This window comes from Quercus suber, unplaced genomic scaffold, assembly GCF_002906115.3.
Source record: "Quercus suber isolate HL8 unplaced genomic scaffold, Cork oak 2.0 scaffold_9, whole genome shotgun sequence".
Classification (NCBI taxonomy): domain Eukaryota; kingdom Viridiplantae; phylum Streptophyta; class Magnoliopsida; order Fagales; family Fagaceae; genus Quercus; species Quercus suber.
The window spans coordinates 1,301,989-1,322,685 of NW_027069475.1; the positions used below are offsets into that span (position 1 = coordinate 1,301,989).

The 20,697-nt window shown below is 34.3% G+C and overlaps 2 protein-coding genes across 3 annotated transcripts; both read right to left on the reverse strand.

The window, feature by feature from the left end:
- Nucleotides 1-2,562: 2,562 nt before the first annotated feature.
- Nucleotides 2,563-8,955, reverse strand: LOC136068892 (casein kinase 1-like protein 2). The gene is made up of 14 exons (XM_065776718.1): nucleotides 8,637-8,955; nucleotides 8,492-8,532; nucleotides 6,818-6,887; nucleotides 6,564-6,712; nucleotides 6,374-6,469; nucleotides 6,207-6,277; nucleotides 5,887-5,948; nucleotides 5,568-5,631; nucleotides 5,400-5,484; nucleotides 5,184-5,310; nucleotides 4,858-4,940; nucleotides 4,706-4,769; nucleotides 4,304-4,446; nucleotides 2,563-3,216 (listed from the first exon to the last, which is right to left on the reverse strand). Exons 1-14 carry the CDS (start codon nucleotides 8,710-8,712, stop codon nucleotides 2,941-2,943), a joined length of 1,407 nt encoding a protein of 468 aa, XP_065632790.1. The 5' UTR covers nucleotides 8,713-8,955; the 3' UTR covers nucleotides 2,563-2,940.
- A 3,562-nt stretch (nucleotides 8,956-12,517) lies between these two features.
- On the reverse strand, nucleotides 12,518-19,241 carry LOC111997485 (probable phospholipid-transporting ATPase 4). 2 transcript variants are annotated; one of them, XM_024029581.2, is made up of 11 exons: nucleotides 19,013-19,241; nucleotides 16,445-18,369; nucleotides 16,241-16,351; nucleotides 15,629-15,905; nucleotides 15,461-15,549; nucleotides 15,236-15,323; nucleotides 14,946-15,176; nucleotides 14,663-14,788; nucleotides 13,902-14,000; nucleotides 13,552-13,743; nucleotides 12,518-13,461 (listed from the first exon to the last, which is right to left on the reverse strand). In XM_024029581.2, the coding sequence occupies exons 2-11, from the start codon at nucleotides 18,253-18,255 to the stop codon at nucleotides 12,805-12,807; spliced, it is 3,681 nt and encodes a 1,226-aa protein (XP_023885349.2). In that variant the 5' UTR covers nucleotides 18,256-18,369; nucleotides 19,013-19,241; the 3' UTR covers nucleotides 12,518-12,804. The 2 variants fall into 2 exon arrangements, with proteins under 2 accessions (XP_023885349.2, XP_023885350.2); XM_024029582.2 differs by having other exon boundaries at nucleotides 14,946-15,155; nucleotides 19,013-19,240.
- Between the last annotated feature and the right edge of the window lie 1,456 nt (nucleotides 19,242-20,697).

The following is a 20,697-nucleotide window of genomic DNA, read 5'->3' on the forward strand; positions in this document are numbered from 1 at the left end:
AAAAAAAAAAAAAAAAAAAAAGAAAAGAAAAGAAAAGAAAAGAGTAGCTCGTAGGTGTACTCAACCAGAAAGTCTCGAAAGATACATTAGCCATGACAATTCACCAAGGGAAGATGCATGGCATGATACTCAACTTTAATAGTGGATCTGAATACGATAGTTTGTTTCTTAGATTTTCAAGAAATTAAATAATCGCCCAAGTAAATACAAAATCCTGTGATAAACCTACGAGTATCTGGACATGTAGCCCAGTTTGCAACAAATGCCTAGAGATGCGGTGCAACTTTGATCTCTGGTTGTTTTAATATACTGAAGGATTGCCTTGGCTTCTAACAATTATAATATTAATAAAATTTATATTTCATTTTTTTTTTTTAATACTAAAGATAAGGAAATTATCGAACAAGAAAGTGCGAGTGCTAGGAAAATCACTATAAAATGGTTGGGTATATATTTTGAGCTAAGCTAGACAAGTTCTATATTTTACATAGTTCCTTTTAAGGTTTACAGTTATCCTAACATGCTTCATATTTTACAGTTATCCTAACATGTTTGATAATGATATCTAACATATTTGATAATGATATTTTATTTTCTTAATTAATGAGACAAATGACATTCGAAAGAACTAAATCCTTAACCATCAGCAAGGCCTTCACTCCAACTTTCTGGCTTGCCATTAATGCAATAATAAATAAGGTAAGTCAGATGGTTCAGTCAGTAGCTAATTTCAACAGTCAGCCAGTAAGTTCAGATAGAATAAATTTGTTAAGAGTTGTAATAACTTAAATTCTAAGAGATACAAAAGTAGTTTCTTGATAAATTAAGTTGTATATATCATTTCATCAAAAAAAAAAAAAAAAGTTGTATATTTCATTTGTTTCTAATCAATTCAAATTTTATTTCTCTTTCAATTGTTCTTCTTGAATTTTCTTAAGTCATAGTGACAGTAATAGTTAAACTACTATATCATCTTTAAGAAATGGTGTTCCTATTCTCTCTTTTATTATTTGCCGGTCCTATTGAGTGTTTTATTCTCTATTTTTTGGATGTGGCATGCTTTTTTTGTTACAGACAGCTTAATACCTTAATGGAAGAAAACTTATTCTCTAGAAACTACTACTTTCATCCACCATGGAAAGTAAAATGTGAAAGAAGTGAAATATGAAGAACATAAAATTTAACAGAACTTCTTGGTAATAGAATTGATATTCTCTTTGCGATTTTTAATTTCCACCAATATTTTACATTAAAATTTATATAAATAATAGATTTGTCGTTTATAGGCTTTGATCACATGAAAGAGATGTTCATAGTAAATGTATGTATTAAATACTAAGAGATTAATATTGTTATGACGAGCAAGGAAATAATACAAAAGCACGATTAAAAGAAAATTTTGTAACATTAAAGGCTATTATTGTTTTGCCTCCACACACTAAAAAAAAATGCTAGTTGAGTTACAAGACATTTGGACTAGAGTTAGCATAACATTTTCGAAAAAATAGATTATCTAGTACTCTATGTGAATTAAATCACATACGTCCAGTGACCCCAGATCTTAGTTAGATCTTATAAAAAAAATCCAAACTTTGTTTGACAAGGTCCAAAGCCTAAGTTTTTTAATAAGCTACCTAAACGATAAAAAAAATTATCATAAATTCAACCCCAAATCCCAATTTGTGTCATATGTTTCTCTTTTAATATGAGCTTCTTCCTCAATCCTGATTTCCTAACACATGCTCTGTTATTATAAACAACAATAGTTGCAGCTTCAACCAAGTGATGGAAAATTTCAACACTTTTGATGAATTTTGACAATTTATATTTGTAAATTTAAGTTCTATCTTATGTTTGCAATTTGTTACCCTTAATAAAATAAAAAGGCCATATGTATTAGAACTAGCACCACTAATTCATATTTTGTAGACTAATAGATGTGGAATACTTATAACTAATCAAATAATTAGTCTCATATGTACTAGTACTGAGTACTAGCACTACTGCACTAGAAAGTAATGCAGTCATCCTTTCTCCCAAAACCAAAAGGCCATAATTATCGCGAGCAAACATATTAATGATGAAGAACAGAAAGTTTGTTATTGTAATGACATTCTGCCCAAGTCCAGCTGAGAAATAATTACTAGGAATAGAAAAAAAATTTCTGTATATAACGCATATAGATTCTTATCTATTACTATTATTTTTTAAATAAACTTAAGAAAATTTTATGCCATCAAAACTCATAATAACCTGGTTACTTGTGACAATGAGGCTTACATGATCTTTATGAACGGAATGTTTGCCATTGCAGGATCAGCATTGCATTTCTGATCCTTGTTTTGAAAGCGTTTTAACTTGGACCTAAATTTTTCTTGGTATTGAGCTTCAAACATGGATCTAGCACAAAAACTAGGAAAAGCATAATAACTGATATGAACATTGATAAGCTAAATACATCAAAATTTAAGCTTTAGATAATCCCAATTCAAGGATTTGAGATAGGGATCTTTTTTCTTTTTTCTTTTTTCTTTTTCATCTAAGGATTAAAATACTTGCATAGAGTGGGATACTTAATACTTGTATTGAAAGATATTACATAAGGAACCAAATGTGGAACCACACCAGATCACTGTCTGTGTATCAAAACCTTAAAACATTACTGTCTACGCTTATTTACACACCATAAGGCACTGGTTTTTGTGTATTTTGAGCTTTGCCTTTGGTTTGAAGGGAACTACAACCAAATAAAACGAAAAACAAAGGCAAAGTGGGAAACCATTATAAAAAAATACAACAACAATGCAGTTCTTTTGTTGTGTTTAAGGGGGAGAATTGGATTGGGGGAGGGGAGGAGGTGTTGTGTGCGGATTGTACCCTCCCCTGCCCTCTAGATGCTTCAAGGCAATGAAAATGGGTGGGCTGATAATACTGTACCCTCTAATCATTATTAATGTGCATACCCTCAATAGCCCTAAGAGTGGAGTCAAAGTACTTTGCATGTGAGGCATTTCTACCGGAAGATGTACGGTGCTCTGATGATACAACAGGTGAACTTCTTTGTCCACTAGAAATCTTACGAAGAGTTCCTGGGCTTGCATCCGTAGTGTTCAGGCGAGAAAGGTCACCTTCACTGCTAATTAATGCATCACGACTGCTAGAGACAGCAGGTCGCCTTGATGATCCACTTGACCGCAAGAAACTAGCACTTGATAACTGCATGAACCCAAGGACACAAGAAGTCCTGAGAAAAAAAACTAGAACGAAAATACAATATCATTGACGCAAAAGGAAACACTGAATTCATTAGGATTATCCAAATAGGCCTGTAGTTACCGGTGGTAAAATAACAACATATAAAAAATATTCAAGCTTGCAAAATTCCTAGTATCCTTGGTGAAAAAAACACACATTGTGATGCCTTCATTTTATTCTTCGCCTGATGTTTTAATAAGTTATACACTTATACTGAAATTCTCATCTTTGTTTTATCCTTCACTAAAAAAATTTTGATAATCAGAAGTAATTGGCCCATACGTCATTATCCAGTACCTTCCTAGTGGTAAAAGCTCGAAATCTCAGTATTTGAGGTTTAGTGGGTTGTTAATAAATCCTTAAGATGCTGCTTCAAAGGCATGGAAGCTTTGGTCGAACAGGCAACCTACAGCCAATAAGGCAGCTCCTTTGTGTTTGTAGAGGTATATATTTAGCTGGAATGCAAAAGCCCAGATTGAAGGAAGAGGGGGTGTAATGTGTTGGATCTCAAAGGAACTTTTTCAGCAAGCTTTATGCAAATGGTAGTAGAGGCAGAGTGGAGACTGGAGACAACTACTCCCATTCATTTTTGCCTTTTTTAGACTTTGTAATCTTTCATTTTCTTTTAATGTTGGTTTTATTTTCTAATACAATTCTGGTGTACTTCCTTGCATCTGCTTCACATTTTCTATAAATATTTTCACTCATCAAAAGGGAAAAGTAGACCCTACAAGAGAAAAATTATGTTTTGAAGTTGTTTCTATAAAAAATCTAGTCCACTGGTTAAACGAATCAATCTCTCAGACCCAAGCTTATCATCTCCACTTACTATCAATTTGCCTAAATAATCAGTGACAAAATTGTCACCCAACACCCTAGAAATAACAATACATTAAAGGATATCATAGGCATCTGGAACAGGTTTACTGCGCTATGATGAGTAAAGGTATGATATTTGACTTTCCAAAATAATAAACTTGGTTAACTTAGAAGCATGAGCAAGGGGACTGAAAACTTTTAAATCTGGATTTAGTCAGAAATCAAGTACCACAGCATCTTTAGATGAAATTGGATCATTCGTAGCTGGACTTTTCTGTTTAGAAAGGTTTCCAGCACTCACAACTGGCCCAGAGTTTCTCCTGCGAGAGGGATCTGACAATGACCAACCAGTAAGTCTACCTTCTTCCCCACCTGCAATGAAGTTAAATAATTAACCATATTAAACATTTCATCCTCAAAATATGTATAGTGAAACGACATCCCAAATACTGCACTAAAATAACAGATTGCAAAAGTATATGTAGGTTGTGTATTTGAATTTGAACTCATTCAAAAGACCTTTCAGTAATCTCAACCCAAGTATGAAGGGAGGGGGGAGGGGGATTCAAAAATAGTTGCATGAAGTAATACATTAAAGCAAACACAATTACGGAAACACAACTAGAATTACCTGATTGTCTATCAGCATTTGCAGCTATTGGTGGCATGCCAGAGCTGGGTCCAGCACCAGGACCCTGTAATAAGATAAATGAAAGAAATAACATACTAAAAATTTTCAGACCAGTAGCTAAAAACCAAAAGCCATAGAGGTTGATCACTTACAAGAACACGAGCAGGTGGAGTGGCAATCTGGGACTGCTGATATTTCAAAATGGTCCAATCAAACACGTAATCAAACTGGAAGCCTGCAGTCAAAGAAAGAATAATGAATCTCCAATTTTGAGACTATTTATTAATTATTTAGTGAATTGGGGGCACTATTGTCATATCAGTTGATCAGGTAAAGCATCTAACTGCATAGAAGACATTGAAGTCCAACGTTCAGGTGAGAATATTTGACAATGATAACAGAAAAATTGAGAGCATTGCTGTCTTATTTTTGCACATGAAATGTCTAAGAACAGCACAGATGATGTTAAAGTTCAAACCTTCATGAATGAAAAGGTCACGGAAGAGTCTTTTGAGATACGCATAATCCGGTTTATCATCAAATCGTAGAGAACGACAGTAATGGAAGTATGAAGCAAATTCTGTGGGATAACCACGACATAAAGCCTAAGGAAGAAACAGTAACTTTTGCAGTCAGACTCATGTTACTGAATACATAAATGACATCAGAACGCTATCCTAAGACATGATTCTACCTCAATGGAAGTTGAAACTTTCTTCTCACTGATCTTCTCATACTTTTGCTTCTTAGTTCCTGCTTTCAGTCCCTGCCAAGGAAGACTATAAAGATAGACGGTTATAACCAAACAAACAAAGGAATGAAAGAACAGTATAAGATAACATTGGTGCAAATGAATCTTCACCTTCCTCTTAAGAAATACATAAGAACATATCCAAGTGATTCTAAATCATCCCTGCGGCTTTGTTCTACAAAGCAAAAGAGCAACATAGCTAAGAGTCAGAACCATAATTCCGAGAAAAATGAAAAATGAAAATACACAGGACCAAAAAAGATAAAAAGAGAGGGCAGGAAAGAGGGGGGGGGGGGGGGGGGGGGCAGAGTGGGGGGGGGGGGGTGTCAGAGCTAGCTACAAAGGTTGACACCTACATTTATGAACACAAAATGGTAAACTAAAAATTGATAACAAAAAGAAGCCAGAAAAATAAAATTAATAGGTATACCAATGCCAAGGTGAGTATTCATGCTCGCATATCTTGCAGTTCCTGTTAAATTCTTATTTTCTCTGCAAAGTATATGAGAATGTCAGAATTGATGAAAGAGAGTGAAAAACTACCTGAAAAATTTTTGGATAAAAATATTAAAAAAATCAGTAATGGCCTAGAAATCTTAGTCATGGTAACAAACAAGGGAAGGACAACCAAGCACAATAAAATAAGTAACCCATACAGGTAAAACCCCATTAAGCTTTATCCTTTTGTTTCCTCTTTTCCTATGAATATGTAAATCAATGTCAATTAAAAGCTAATCCAAACAAACTAACCTATAAGGAATATGTTGATGGGTTGAAGCATCTCTATACTTCTTAGCCAGACCAAAGTCAATGACGTACACCTACATGAAAGAAGATATCAAGTAATGCATCAATACAAAACATGAGAGAAGTATATATCACTTGATTGATAAAAGAAGGGTGTTCAACAGTAAAACCTGATTTGCACGCCTTCCTAAACCCATAAGAAAGTTGTCTGGCTTTATATCTCGGTGTAGAAATGACTTGGAATGAACAAACTCAACTCGATTGATCTGACAGGAATATCAATATTAGATTTCCAAGAGATAACTAAAACTTGAATAAAAGTGAACTCAAAAAGGATAAAAATGCAATAAGGAACCCTACCATCTGATCTGCAAGCATAAGTACGGTCTTAAGGGACAATTTCCTACTGCAAAAGTTGAATAAATCTTCAAGACTGGGTCCCAATAAATCCATCACAAGAACATTGTAGTCTCCTTCAACGCCAAACCATCTCACATTCGGAATTCCAGCTGCCATAATAGGAAAAAATTGCCGACCAATAAATATCTAATAAATGAGCACCAGAATTTGCAAAAAAATCAAAAGGCACCAAGTATAGCAGTAAAGGTCATTACTTCCTCCCTGTAGTATTTTATACAGCTTCGATTCATACAGTAATTGGGGGTGCTTTGTCTTGACATTTTCCTGAATCAAATATGCATTATTAGAACTTACACATATTATAAAATATGCATTCCAAAATTTCATAATAATTGCATTCTGAAATGTGCAGGTGTTGGATGTAACTGACTCAACAAAAACATGACTAACCAATGCGTAATCAGCTTAAAACCCAACAAATTCAGACTCAGAAAATAATTAAGTTCTCAATACTAAACGTTTGCAGAACAAAAGAAGCACATGAAGAAAAGAAATAGTAATTGCAAATTAAGTGTGCTGGAATACATGGATTACAAAATTTCATTTTATTTGCTTCTAGGATGTGTAGGTGCCAAATGTAGCTAGAAACAGCCGAGCAACAACCAACAGTTTAATCAGCATAAAGCCCAACAATCAGGCTTAGCAAGGACAGATTCCGAAATTTCATTGTATTTGCATTCTAGAATGTTTAGGTGTCAAATGTAACAGACCCGTTTCTAAGCAATGACCAGAAGTTTAACCGGCATAAGACCAACAAAATTAGACTTAGCAAATACATAAATTCTCAGTATTAAACCTTTGCTGAACACTACAAGCACACGAAGTAAAGAAACAGTATCATAAATTATGTATATTAGAACATACATTTGCACTCTAGAATCTGCAACTAACCCAACAGAAACAGCTAAGCAATAACCAAAACTTTAATCAGCATTAAACCCAAAAAAATCAGACTTAGCAAATTCTTTAAATTCTCAATGCTAAAACTTTGCAGAACACTACAAGCACTACAAATTACACATGCTATTACATGTGCATTCAAATTACATTTGCATCTTACAAACTAAGCAATAACCAAGACTTTAATCAGCATTAAACCCAAAAAAATTCAGACTTGACAAATACTTAAATTATCAAAAACTAAACCTCTGCAGAACACTACAAGCATTACATTTTACACACACTAGAACATTCTCATTCCAGAATTTCATTACATTTTCATTTGACAATGTATAACTAACCCAACATAAACAGCTAAGCAATAATTGAAACTACAATCAGCTTAAAACCCAGCAAATCAGACTTAGCAAATACTTAAGTTCTCAAAACTAAACCTTCGTAGAACACTACAAGCATTACAATTTACACATGCTAGAACATTAGCTTTCCAAAAGAGCATTACATTTTCACTCTACAATGTATATCTAACCCAACATTAACCGCTAAGCAATAACCAAAACTTCAATCAGCATAAAAAGCAACAAAACCAGACTTAGTAAAAACTTAAATTCCCAATACTAAACCCACACCGAAGCAACTCCAACACTCCGAAAACAAACATCAAATTTCCAATACTTAATTTTCACACAAACCCCATTTCTAACTCTTTCACAAAACCCAACAAAATAACATCCAAATTAATCAATTTCAGTCATTTCAGAAAAACTATAACCACAATCAAAGCCCACCAAGCAATCTACTTTTCCCAAATAAATTAATAAAAAAAACCAATTTAGACCCAACTAAGCACATAAACACAAAAAGCTAAAATTGGGGTCAAATTTTAACTAAAACCCATAATTCCAAAAACCCAAAATTCAACCAATTCCAAAGCTTTAAAAGAAAAAGGTCAAAAGTGAATTACTCACAAGCTTAATTGCAACCTCCTCATTGGTCTGAATGTTAGTACCTGATTAAAAAGAGATTAAATTTTTAAACAAAATTAAGATCACCCACAAGCTAAAAAATCCATAAAAGTCAAAATTTTAGCCCAAAAAAAATAAAAGTACAGACCGAGATAGATCTCTCCGAACGATCCGCTACCGATCTTTCTGCCGAGTCGAAACTTGTTTCCAACTCGGGGCTCCATAGCTCCGAGAATCCACGATCAAGCAATCCGGGCCGTCCAGAGAGTGGAAAATGGGAAAAGCAATCGACGGCGGAGATGTGGGGAGGACAGAGATGAAGATAAGATGAGAGAGTGAGGGCAAAATTGGAAATTGGAATTATCAAAGTGAAGAAGAAGAAGAAGGAGAGAGAGGAGGCATTGTGTGTTTTTGAGACATTCAGACAACAGAGAGAGTTTGATTGAATCGTTAAGACAAAGGGTCTTTTTTTTTCTTTTTTCTTTTTTCTTTTTTTTAATAATATTAGTAATCATCAAAAAGACAGTAAAATATGGTTGTTTTTGTGTGAAGGTGTTTTTTAAAACGACGATGTTTTATTGGTTGCTTAGTGTGGTTAGCTTTGAAAAAATATATGAACTACTTTTTTTATTTACTTTTTATTTTTTTTATGAATTTTATATATAGTGATTTGGTGAGTTGGTGATTTGGAATATTCGGATACAGTGCTTTTTTTTGGGGTTGGGGTGACTGATAAACCAATGACTCTTATCACTATTGAGTTATTCTAACCCAAAAAGATTAAAATATAAAATAAAAAGAAGACAAAAGAAAGAATTTTGAAAACCAAAGCAAGGGGTGATTTTGTGGGGGGCGGAAAAATGACAATTTCTAAAGGGGTATACAATAGGGAGGGATTAAAATATGTATCTTAAATTACAATGATTAAACAAATCTAGTGAAGAATATATGAGAAAAGATTGTAATGATTTTAGTTCAATCAAGCATAGAATGGATTCTCAAAAAAAAAAATCAAGCATAAAATTTAAGTTGCCTACAATTTACCCACATGTGATTTGGACAAAATTTAAGTTGTCTACTTGTAGTTTGAAATTTGACATACCCACGTAAGGTTAGTTCAGTTAGATTTCTATACCTCGCCTCTGTTAAAAACAGTGCTAAATATATAATTTTACTTCACTTTTATGTCTCTCTTCCAAATACACAAAAAGCATAAAAATACAAAATCAAGTAAAATAAAAAACTATCCATCAGAACACTTGTGGTTTGGACAAAATTTAAGTTGTCTACTTGTGATTTGAAATTTGACATACCCACTTAAGGTTAGCTCAGTTAGATTTCTATAACCCACTTCTGTTAAAAACAGAGCTAAATATATAATTTTACTTCATTTTTATGTCTTTCTTCTAGATACACAAAAAGCATAAAAATACAAAATCAAGTAAAATAAAAAACTATCTATTAGAACACTTGTATCATGGAATTTCAAACCATAGGTAATCAACTTAAATTTTGGTTAAACATTAAGTGGGTAAAGTGTCAAATTTTAAATCACAAATAAACAACTTAAATTTCAACCAACGACAAGTGGGTAAGTTATAATTTGCCCAAGACAATTTAAGTTCAATGATTGATCAATTGTTCGTATATTTCAGAACTTCTAGAGTTCATCTCCTATTATAGACATCACATTAAGTAACATGGAACGATCTTCTAAATGCTTATGTTCCAATGTTGGCCAATACTATCTTGCCAAGAAGCTAACAAATCCAAAATTTGTTGTGGCATGAACTATTGAATTCCAAACAAACAAAATACCATAGATCACATCTCATAAACTATACGGCAGTGAAGAAGATGATTCACACTCTCTTCATTCATTTTATACAAATAACACCAATCTATAATAATAATGCCTCTCTTTTGTTGGTTATTTGCAGACAAAATCTTTCTTAAAGCAGTATTCTCAAGTTGTAACATATCGGGTACTTATTCAAAATTGTCATTTTTAAAGCTAAACTATCTTTGCACCATAGTTTTTAATGATAGTAACACTTTCCTTTATGTTTACTGAATGTTTAACTAGTAACTACTCTTTTAAAAATCACTTTCTTCTTCTTTTCTTCCGAACACATGTTTTCAAATAGCTAATCCAAATATATACTATACTATGTATCAAACGATGTTGTTTTCATTTGTCATTGTAGTTTATTTATTTATTTAACCTTGCACCTTGATATATGCACCTTAAAATTCTTAGTGCATTACATGCACACATTTAATATTAAATAATGTAGTTGATTATGAAAGGATGTATTTTGATATGTATAACTTTGGACAAAGTTCTCATCTTAAAAAAAGTTAATGGGGCCTCATTAACTACATGTGCCCTAAATTTCTTAGTGCATTACAGGCATGAATTTGATCACATAAATTTTTTTTTTTAAAATCTAAAAAGTCCCTAAGGAGTAAGGAAACCATAGAAAAACTTAAAAATCATTTACTTTTCTAGATTGAATCTTGCACATGTTTCATGCGATTAATAGTTTAAGGTTTGCGTCAACTTTATATCTACTCTACATTCATACCATGATTTATTTGCACGGCACCTCCTCGTTGTGATGATTTTCTTAATTAGATGGCATCCTAGGGCATTACCGTCTTTTCAATATTCTCCTTAAAATTTCTAGATAATGTTCAAATATTTCACAAATACATAAAATTCCAAGTCTCTAACCCAAGCTGAATCAACTGCAATCTTGGTCAAACAGGGTAGATAAAAAAAAAAAAAAAAAAAATCGAAGTTGAATCATGTAACTTTCTAATAAGAATTGGTTAATGTCATAATAATGACTTGATTGACGTTGAACATGTCAATTGTTGGTAAAAAATTCAAAGGTTGATGACCAACAGACAATTGTGGATGAGAGATTGAATTGGTCCCATTCTTCTCTCCAAGAAATTATAATTAACTAATTTTTGTTGACTGGATTTATTTGAACTTACTTGATTAAACTCATAGACTTGCAAGAGGAACTTCTTAGCATTTTAAAGGTGTGATGCATCATGTGTAATAATTTTCTGTAACAAAGTATTCTTTTCCGGTTAGGATTTTGTAACTCATCATCATCATTTTATTCACATTCAAGAAGCTTAAGCCCCTCAATTTTTTTTTAGATACTTCCCTTTTAACCATCTCTCCCTCTCTCTCTTTCTCTCTCTCTCTCACAAAATAAAAAATAAATCAAATTGAGGGGTTTAAACTTGACAGAAAGAGAGAGAGAGAGAGAGAGACTAAGGTCATACCTCCATACAAAGGGAATAAGTAAAACCCAAATTACAGGAGATTGGACTCCTTCCAGTCAGATGACAAAACAAAGCTCAATGCACACAACAAGGTGAGATAGAATTAACAGATTTCAATGCATGTAAGCCCTTCCAAAAAGGTTGAGCCCATGAATTAGCCCACTAGCATTTAAGTCATTTTAGAGTTGATCCGAGTATTTATCACTTAACTCCAAATGGTTAGTTTAGTAATTTTTAAGACTTCATGATATTCATGAGATTCTCGGTTTAAAACTTTTAATCAACATGTTGGAATCACCCCTAAAAGATTTTTCCATATAATAACTTGGTGTTTGTCAGATGAAAAACTACACACACTCAAAAGAATAATTATGTTCTTAAAGAGTTTTGAACAACCTCGTTTCTCAAAAGTAGATATTTTGTCACTTAAATAGCCCTATAACTTAGTGGGGATATATCATGTTTCGAGTGTATACACCCACCCTCTCACAACACGTGAGACCCACTACTAGTGAGTGGGTCACACGTGTTGTGAGACAGCTAGATGTATACACCCAAAACATAATATGCTTTTGCCATAACTTGAGCACAAGTATGCTTGAGTCATTGAAAATTCTCCAGCTGTACGGCCAAATATAGGTGCTTTAGCCTTTGTAAAAGTGAATAAAGGAGACGAGTGACGGGATGTACAAGAGTAAGTCAATACCTACTTCGGAAAGAGTATTTTGAACAAATATAGGATGTTATGTATCTAGAATTTGTAAAGAAGCCAATTACAGCCAATAGTGATGTGCATGATACCCAGACCAGACTCCAGTTTCTATCTTCACAAGCTGCTAACTCTATAAATCTCTATAAATGTTGTACATACAAAGCTCTAATACATTTCTATAACGAATGAAACTGGATTAAAATTACAAAAAAAAATTATAAAAAAGGCCACTTTATAAAACTATGAATGGCTACAAACCCTAAGAAAATTTTCAAAACTGATAAAATCATCAACATGATCATGATGCACCCAAGTTCGAAGAATGCTTCTTTTGTAGCCTCCCTCTCAACTGCCTGATTTTTTCCTCCACCCTTGCTGTGAACCCAATCTTGGTTTCCTGTCTAGCCTTGGATCGCTCCCTAGTCCACATGCGTCGATCTTCAATGTCTTTCTTGTAGTACTTGATTTCTTGGATGATATGATGATCCATTGGATTAAAACATCTTTGGAAAGATATGTGGGCAAGGTAAGGAAGATTACAAGTGATTGTTACTAAAAGGGTGGCTGCCCAATAAATAGGAGCAGGACCAAGAACTTCAACTAGAATTTGGTAGGCATTTCCAGAAATAAGCGGTGACATCATGCCATAGAGAAAGAGAAACAGGTACCATGTGACAATGCTGCCCCAAACCAAGAGGTGTTGGATCCATGTGAAGTGGCTCATAGTGAGTGCAATCTGGCAGTTAACAGCCCAGATGATGCAAGTGAACATTGTCGTACCTACAGCTTCCATATCAGCTGTCTCGCCTCCAACACGGAATGCCTGATCATAGAATATGACAATGTTGAGGAAGAAAATAACGAGGGAGGAATAGAGACCGTTGCCCATCCAACCCAGTATCCTGTACCAGTCAAAGAACAGGTTTTTCGGTCCTTGCTGATATAGTGCAGGGAACTGCAAAAGCATGGTGGATGTGTAAGTATTACAGCAGGGATAACTGGAATATGGAGGAAGCACCACTTTGGGTGTTACCAATATACTAACCTGTAGGCAGACCTCAGAAGAGACGTCTTGTTCAAAAACTCCAAGTGAAATGACAGGCAATGAGGTAAGAATGACATTAAACAATAGCATGTACCAGTCATCATAAATTGACTGTCCAGAAAAGGCCGCAAATGACTCAAAGTAGAAGAGGGTAAGACCAAATGCTATATTTTTGTAGAAGAAATAGCAAACCTGAATGCAAAAGATCCCAGGTAAAATGAGGATAAATTACATAAAAAACAAGCACAAGCAGACAGCATCTTCATTTCTGTTGATGCATATGTTTGTGAGTGTGCAAGTGTGCATGCATAGTTGAAAATAAATGATAATCAAACATCAAGATGGTTTACCATCTGAGCAATCCTCTTGTAGCACCAGTGTCCATGTACTACCAGAAGTCTCTCCAAAAACCGAAACTGGGCAATGGAGAAGTCACTAGCCATCACAGCCTGCAAAAAGTTACTAGTTATGAGCTTCAATGCAAAGAACGAGTGCAAATATATCCTTCTAAAGGGAAAACCTCATGCACATCTCATGCCTCTATAGTCCATACAACGATGAGCATTAATCATTACCAGCTAACTAGCAAATAGTCCAATGTCCCAGAAAACAGTCAAATATAAGCAAGAAGAAACTTAGAATTGGACATTTAAGTGTGGATTTGGTCACCCAAATCTGTGAAAATACATTCAGACAGAGCCTGCCTAAGGGGTGTGCCAAACCTCCCGAGAGAGAGAAATAATAAAAATACGTTACCTATCATGATCCAAAAAAAAAAAATTTTTTAATTTAATTTAATTTTTTATTTTATATATGGATAGTACTAGTTCTGGTAAACAGAAGCAAATTTGACACCATGTTCCTGTCTAGAATCCAACTTGAGACAGAAGATTGTAAACAAGAATGATGTCGTACCTTTGCTAACCTAAATTAAATTTTTGCCAGACATAAAATTCTGGCAATCAGAAACAATAAAGCTATATGACATTTATATTTTCACAAATTTTAGAAACAGATGAAATGTGTATGAATTCTTGAACCGAAAAAAGAATGTACCAAATGCATTTAGAGAGCCATTAAGCAGAAAGGGCCAGTCAGACATGTTACCAACCTGCATACCCTCAACCCCACTGATGCCAACACCAATGTCAGCTTCTTGAATCATTCCAACATCATTTGCACCATCACCTATAGCTAGGGTGGTTTTTCCAGTTCCTTCTTTAACTAACCTGGTTACCTGGTGTCAAGAAATTGAAGATATGAAGACAGATCCCAACATAACAGCACATATATAAGTCTACATTTATGAGTGACACTGATTTGATGATTGAAAATCAGAAAGCAAAATATCTGAAGACAGTGCAATGTTGACACGCAGGAAACAAAGATCCTACCTCTGCTTTTTGCTTGGGAGAGACACGACAGCATATGACAGATGCACAATCAACCGCTAATCCCAAAAATTGATGCTTCATATTATCATCTAAAACATAGCCTAAAGTTTTCCCATCAATAATCAGTGCAAATGCAGCATGTGGGTCCTTCTCCAGCTTTATCATCTGAGTGGCATTGGTGATTTGATTCAAAATGTTCTCTTTTGCACCCTGTTCAGTGACAAAAAACACCTTTAATGAAGGCAATTTTCCGAAATTAATTCCTCTATTTCATTTTCAAAGGAAATTACCTCTTTGCCATCTTTGACTAATGCGTCTGAATTTGTCGTTGTTATACAGATCTGCTTCATTCCTTGTCGAAGTAAACTACAGGCAAATCTGCATCATGCGAACAAAACAGTCATTATATTTATTGTCTGGAGCATCTCTCAATAAAAAATCTGCTTTCTGTAAGTTCCTCAAAAGAAGTACTATGCATAAAGATGAGCCTTCTAATCAATTCGAAAGATACGGACCCTATGTTGATTGCCGTTTCCATCTTATCTCCTGTCAAAACCCAAATCTTGAGACCAGCTTGTGCAAGTTTATCAATGCACTGGGGCACCTAAAAGGGAGAATATTGCAATTAAGTAAAAGCAAACCAAAAGAGAAAAATATTGGCTAAAAAGGATTATTATGTCTACCCCTTTTTGCAGTTTGTCCTCCACAGCAGTAGCACCAACAAGTATCAACTCTCTTTCCATCATATCTGATACCCTCTCAAGCATTGCTTCTCTATCACCCCCGATAGATGTTTTGGCTTTCTGAAATTCACTATTCCAGGTGGCATACTGGGACTCCTCAATCTTTCTATAAGCAAGTGCCAATGTACGCAATCCAGCTTCTCCATATTCATTCAAATGCCTGGTAGTGATTTCCTCATACATTTTTCCATTCTTTGAAAGTCGATCAAAAATGATGCTGCATAGTGCAGGGAAGAATGCATGGGTGTTAAAGAGCCTAAAACCAACTGTTCTTCTCTCCCGCTATATTAAAGAGAGGAGTAGAAGATCCAAAAAGTATACATAAAGCTTGATGCTGAATTTTCAGGCTTTAGATTTTCTTATTGCATAAAGCATTCAAAAGGTAGATAAATGAAATATAGTTTAGCCTCAACAAAACTTAAAATCAACAAACCCTTGGTGCCATATGGAAGCTGATTGAAGATTTTTTGTATAGGCCATTTATATCATATATTCAGCTGTCAGTATCTCTGAAACAATATCAAGAATTAGAAGGATATTCATGAGCCTAACCTGTCAGCACCTTTGCAAAGAAGCAGAATCTGCCCCTCCTGATCTTGCACAATTACAGACATTCGCTTTCTTTTGCTGGTGAAATCCAGTACATTCAAAATTTTATACTCCCTGTAAAGGTAAAAAGATGCTAAGTCAACAAATATCTGTAGATGAGAACAATTACCAAAAGGGCTACATTATGTAGGTCAGTGGAATTCTTACTTCTCAACTGGCTCTCCGGAATTGGTATATCTTTCACGGACAAACACACTTGATTGAGTTCTTCTAAAAAATTCAAAACCAAATTCTCTCGCTGCAACAAGAAAAGCCCCTTCATCAGGTGACTCTGCTTCATATGTAAAACTCCCAGTGGCTTCATTATACTCAGGAATTGCAGTGTGACAAATTGCTAATATCCGGAAAAATAATAAATGGACATCAGCATTGGGCTCTTTAGACCAATTTCCATTCATCAGGCGACTGTCCTCAAAGCTAAATCCCTTTATGGTAGGTTTGATATCATTTTCATTACTAGAAGTGATGACAGTCTCTAGTTCAATTTCAGAAGCTCTTTCGACATTATCCCGTAAAACATGTAAACCACCTCTCCGCTTGGGAAAATTGGAAAGGTCTACTTCCTCCTCCTCCTGAATGGCCATTTGTTGTACAGCAGCAACTTCAACTTCACTAGAACGCACACCATATGCTGTACCGGCGATGGAGCACTTTAGAAAATCCATCTGATTACATGTCAAAGTGCCAGTTTTATCAGAAAGGATTGTGTCTACCTGACCCAATTCCTCATTCAAATTTGATGTCCGCGCCTGCGCGGTATTCCCACTCTCTTCATCATACATATGTATGTCTTGGTTAATGAAGGTTGCTTGCAAAACCTTCACAACCTCAATTGAAACATAAAGCGAGATGGGTATTAAATATCCATAAAGGATGAGAGCAGTGATCAGATGATAAAATCCAGACAAGCTAGGGTTTGTAGGATCAAATACACCATCAGGTTTATTGGGTTGTAAGTACCACCAGTCCGGGACTTGGTACTTAGTCTTCACAGCAAATCCCAGTGAGCTGATCAATGAGATCAATACAAGGAGGGTGAAAAGGATGTATATAATATAATCCATCTTTTTTTCTATTGTGCTCCTTTTCGAAGGGGATTTTGTTGCATTCTGCATGACTTTGCTATCGTGACCAGTGAAAACCACCACACCATACACAAAGGCTGTATTCCTGAGCTTTGAATCTCTGAGGAGAATCTGAGTAGGATCAAGAGGAAAAATCTGACGATCGTACTCCAAATTACCCACAAAGTTGTAAAGATTGGGGTTTGGGTCTTCGCATCGGATTTTCCCCAAGAAATCCTTGAAAGATTCATCAACGTCCAAAGACAAAGTTGTTTCCAAACATCTCTTTACTTTCAAGTTTGTCTCACCATCTAAATTCATAGTCTCCACATAGCAAATCCCATCCTCATAACTTGATGACAAGAGAAGCAAATCAGCAGGAAAGAACTGATCCTTTTCCACTTTCAATACATCTCCCACCCGAATCTTATGCCATGGCCTATAACCAAAAACACCATCTCCTTTATGAACACTAACTTTCCGGAGATTAACCTTCATATCCTGAACAAACCTACGCGAGTCTTCCAGGGCTTCCTTTGCCATACTGAGCCCAACAACAAATGCCAAAGGAGCAATCATGCTAACAGGAGTAAATGGCGAAATTGGTGTGAGTGAAAGAACCGCAGCCAAAAGAAAGTACAAATTAGCAACCCTCCGGAATTGCTCAAAGATTGCCTTAGGTAAGAATGTAACAACATTATACTTCGTGGTTGATATAAAATTTGAGCAGTACTTCAGAGGTTTCTTCAGGTGGAGATCAGGTTGGTTGCAATGTACAACCCGTGAGCCTTGGACTGCATTTGGTCCCTCAGTGTCTGTGGTCTGAGGCTGGAGGCATGAGAATGTGTAAAGATTGCTCCGCCGGATCTTTGACCTTATCCTTCCCCTTGTCATCTTTCCAAATTTCAGCTCAAGACTAAGTGACACATGCCAAACAAATAAAACCCGAATCTCCTTCACTATGAATCTAAGGATTTGTCCCTTATGTCCAATTTCTTCTTCTAATACCTAATTATACAAACCCAGATGGAAATTAATTTAGCACATAATGTTTGAAAATATGCAGGCTGCAATATCAATAAAATAACACCCAAAAAAAAAAAATTCAAACTTTACGTGTCAAAATCACCACATTCCTTAATGGGTTCTTATTTAAACCTGCATACGAATGCTTGCAAACCCAGATTTGTAAATTATGTGAAATGTTGTCATCTTTAAGGAACAAATAAGGTCTTTACACAAATCCACCACTGTAGCTACAAAGATCCTCAAAATTACAAACAAAACTTAAATTCAACGATACTTGTTCTTTTCATTATATATGAAAATTTTAAATACATTACAACAATATTTCAGCTAAAAATTACAAAATTTATTACAAAAGAACAAATTAAATAAAAGAAAAAGGAAAGATTTTCAAAAATGAAAAAAAAAAAAAAAAAAAAAAAAAAAAAAAAAAATTTTTTTTTTTTTTTCTGAAACTGCCCAGCTAAAAATGTAAGAAACAGTCATTAATACCAGTGCAGATTCCTCATATCAAAAGCTACAATCTCACAAAATAAACCAAAAAAGGCCAAATTTTGCAGGGAAAAAAAAGAAACCCAGATGGAATAATTATTTAAAAAGCTCAAATTTTTATAAGAAAAAGTACCTGGAAACATGAGCCCCATTAATCTCCAGGACAAACTGGCAAAAACCCATTTACCAAAAGAGAGAGAAATGGCTTGTGAGTTGCAGATCAAAGAGGAAGACAAAGTTTAGAAGCAAAGAACAGAAAAGCTTTAGAGAGAGATTTGACAGGGTTTTAGGCCACAGAGCAAGGTCCTCTCCTCGTCCAAGAAACAAAGTCCGAACCAATGTCAGAAATTTCCGGGCCCTCCTCTCCTATATTTATATTTTACCTCTCTCTCTCTCTCTCTCTCTCTATGGTTTTATTAATTTTCTTTTCTTTTCTTTTTGACTGAAGAAGGAAGAATTTTCTTTTCTTTATTAGGGGAAAAAAAAATTATACTTTCAAAGTGTCAAATTACAAAATTGTAATTTAATTATTGTGTTTTTTTTTTAATTCTTAATGTATTATAAAAATTTTAAGATCCAACCAAATTTCTTAAGTACTAAAGTTGTTAATAATAAATAATAAAGTAATGTCAGATTAGTGATACGTTTATTGGTTTAGATTTTCATGTAAATCCAACTTATCAGTTATGAAATTTAACATGAAAATATTAAGTTTAGGTTATTTTTATTATTTATTTTTTTGGTTTAATTTTTAATTTTTTTTCTTAATTGAGTAGTGTTGCCTAAGATGTACTGGCAAAGAGAAATAAATTTGGAGCTGTTTGGAGAGGACCGGTCTAGCACTTCCCTGGATTGCCAGGTGTGGGTCCCAAATAATCCCACGTGGCAGTCCTAAACTGGGACCTGTTGTACCTCTTTTTTTCCCAACCAATCATAAAATAACTATATAAAAATGGGGTTACTGATTTTAGTACTAAAAAATAAAAACACTTTGAACAAAATTTTGTTGATTTTGTTAATTTTGTTATAAAGTACTGGGTGCACCTACTTATGGTTCTAGTTTTAGGTGGTACTTGGGCTATAAGATATTCCTGTTCAGTCCCTAATCTTGTTTACATAGTTAGTTGCTATTAGAGAGAGATTAGGGACATTTCATTTTTATCAAATGTGATTCAATTTTAATGAAGTTTTGGCTATTGAGTATATATTGATTTTCTTCTATAATTAAATTCCAAGTTTGTGGCTTAATCGTTTGCATAAAATGTAGATTATTTTGAGGATTCAATTAAGTTGAACATCATATATATATATATATATATTTTTTTTTTTTGAGAAATTGTTAGGAATTTTTTTTTATACTCACAACAACGGAGGGGAGGGGGGGAAATGGAACTCACCACCACACACCATTTAAAAATTACATGTGGCAGTTAGTACCGCGGAGCGGTATATGAGCCCATAAACACACATCACCACAATTGATGTGGGACTAAGGTTGAGAAACTGTTGGGAATTAGTTGTTTGTTTTAAGTTTTCAGTTTTCAGTTTTCAATTTTTTATGTTAATGTTATTGTCTATTTTGAAAATTCTTTTTAAAAAAATGGTTTCACATTGTATTATATGTATATGTCTATAATTTTTAAAATTTTTTTAACGATGCTTTTGATTACTTGAACCAAACAAACAACTATAGGGCATGAATTATATGACAGCTTGACAAGCCATAGACTTGTGTTCTGCAACTCTGTTTTGAGAATGTATGCATGGCATGATTTTGGTGGTCAATTTGAACAAGTAATTCATATAGGAGAAAATCTT

Excerpts from the sequence above, each read along its gene's own strand:
- LOC136068892 (XM_065776718.1), bottom strand. The coding sequence starts at position 8,712 with ATGGAGCCCCGAGTTGGAAACAAGTTTCGACTCGGCAGAAAGATCGGT. Across the intron at positions 6,713-6,817 it reads TAAAATACTACAGGGAGGAA|CTGGAATTCCGAATGTGAGA; the intron begins GTAATGACCTTT and ends CTATTATGGCAG. Across the intron at positions 5,311-5,399 it reads AAGTTTCAACTTCCATTGAG|GCTTTATGTCGTGGTTATCC; the intron begins GTAGAATCATGT and ends TTTCTTCCTTAG.
- LOC111997485 (XM_024029581.2), bottom strand. The coding sequence starts at position 18,255 with ATGACAAGGGGAAGGATAAGGTCAAAGATCCGGCGGAGCAATCTTTAC. Across the intron at positions 15,177-15,235 it reads TAGTCAAAGATGGCAAAGAG|GTGTTTTTTGTCACTGAACA; the intron begins GTAATTTCCTTT and ends CCTTCATTAAAG. Across the intron at positions 13,744-13,901 it reads ACAAGAGGATTGCTCAGATG|GTTTGCTATTTCTTCTACAA; the intron begins GTAAACCATCTT and ends TTTTGCATTCAG.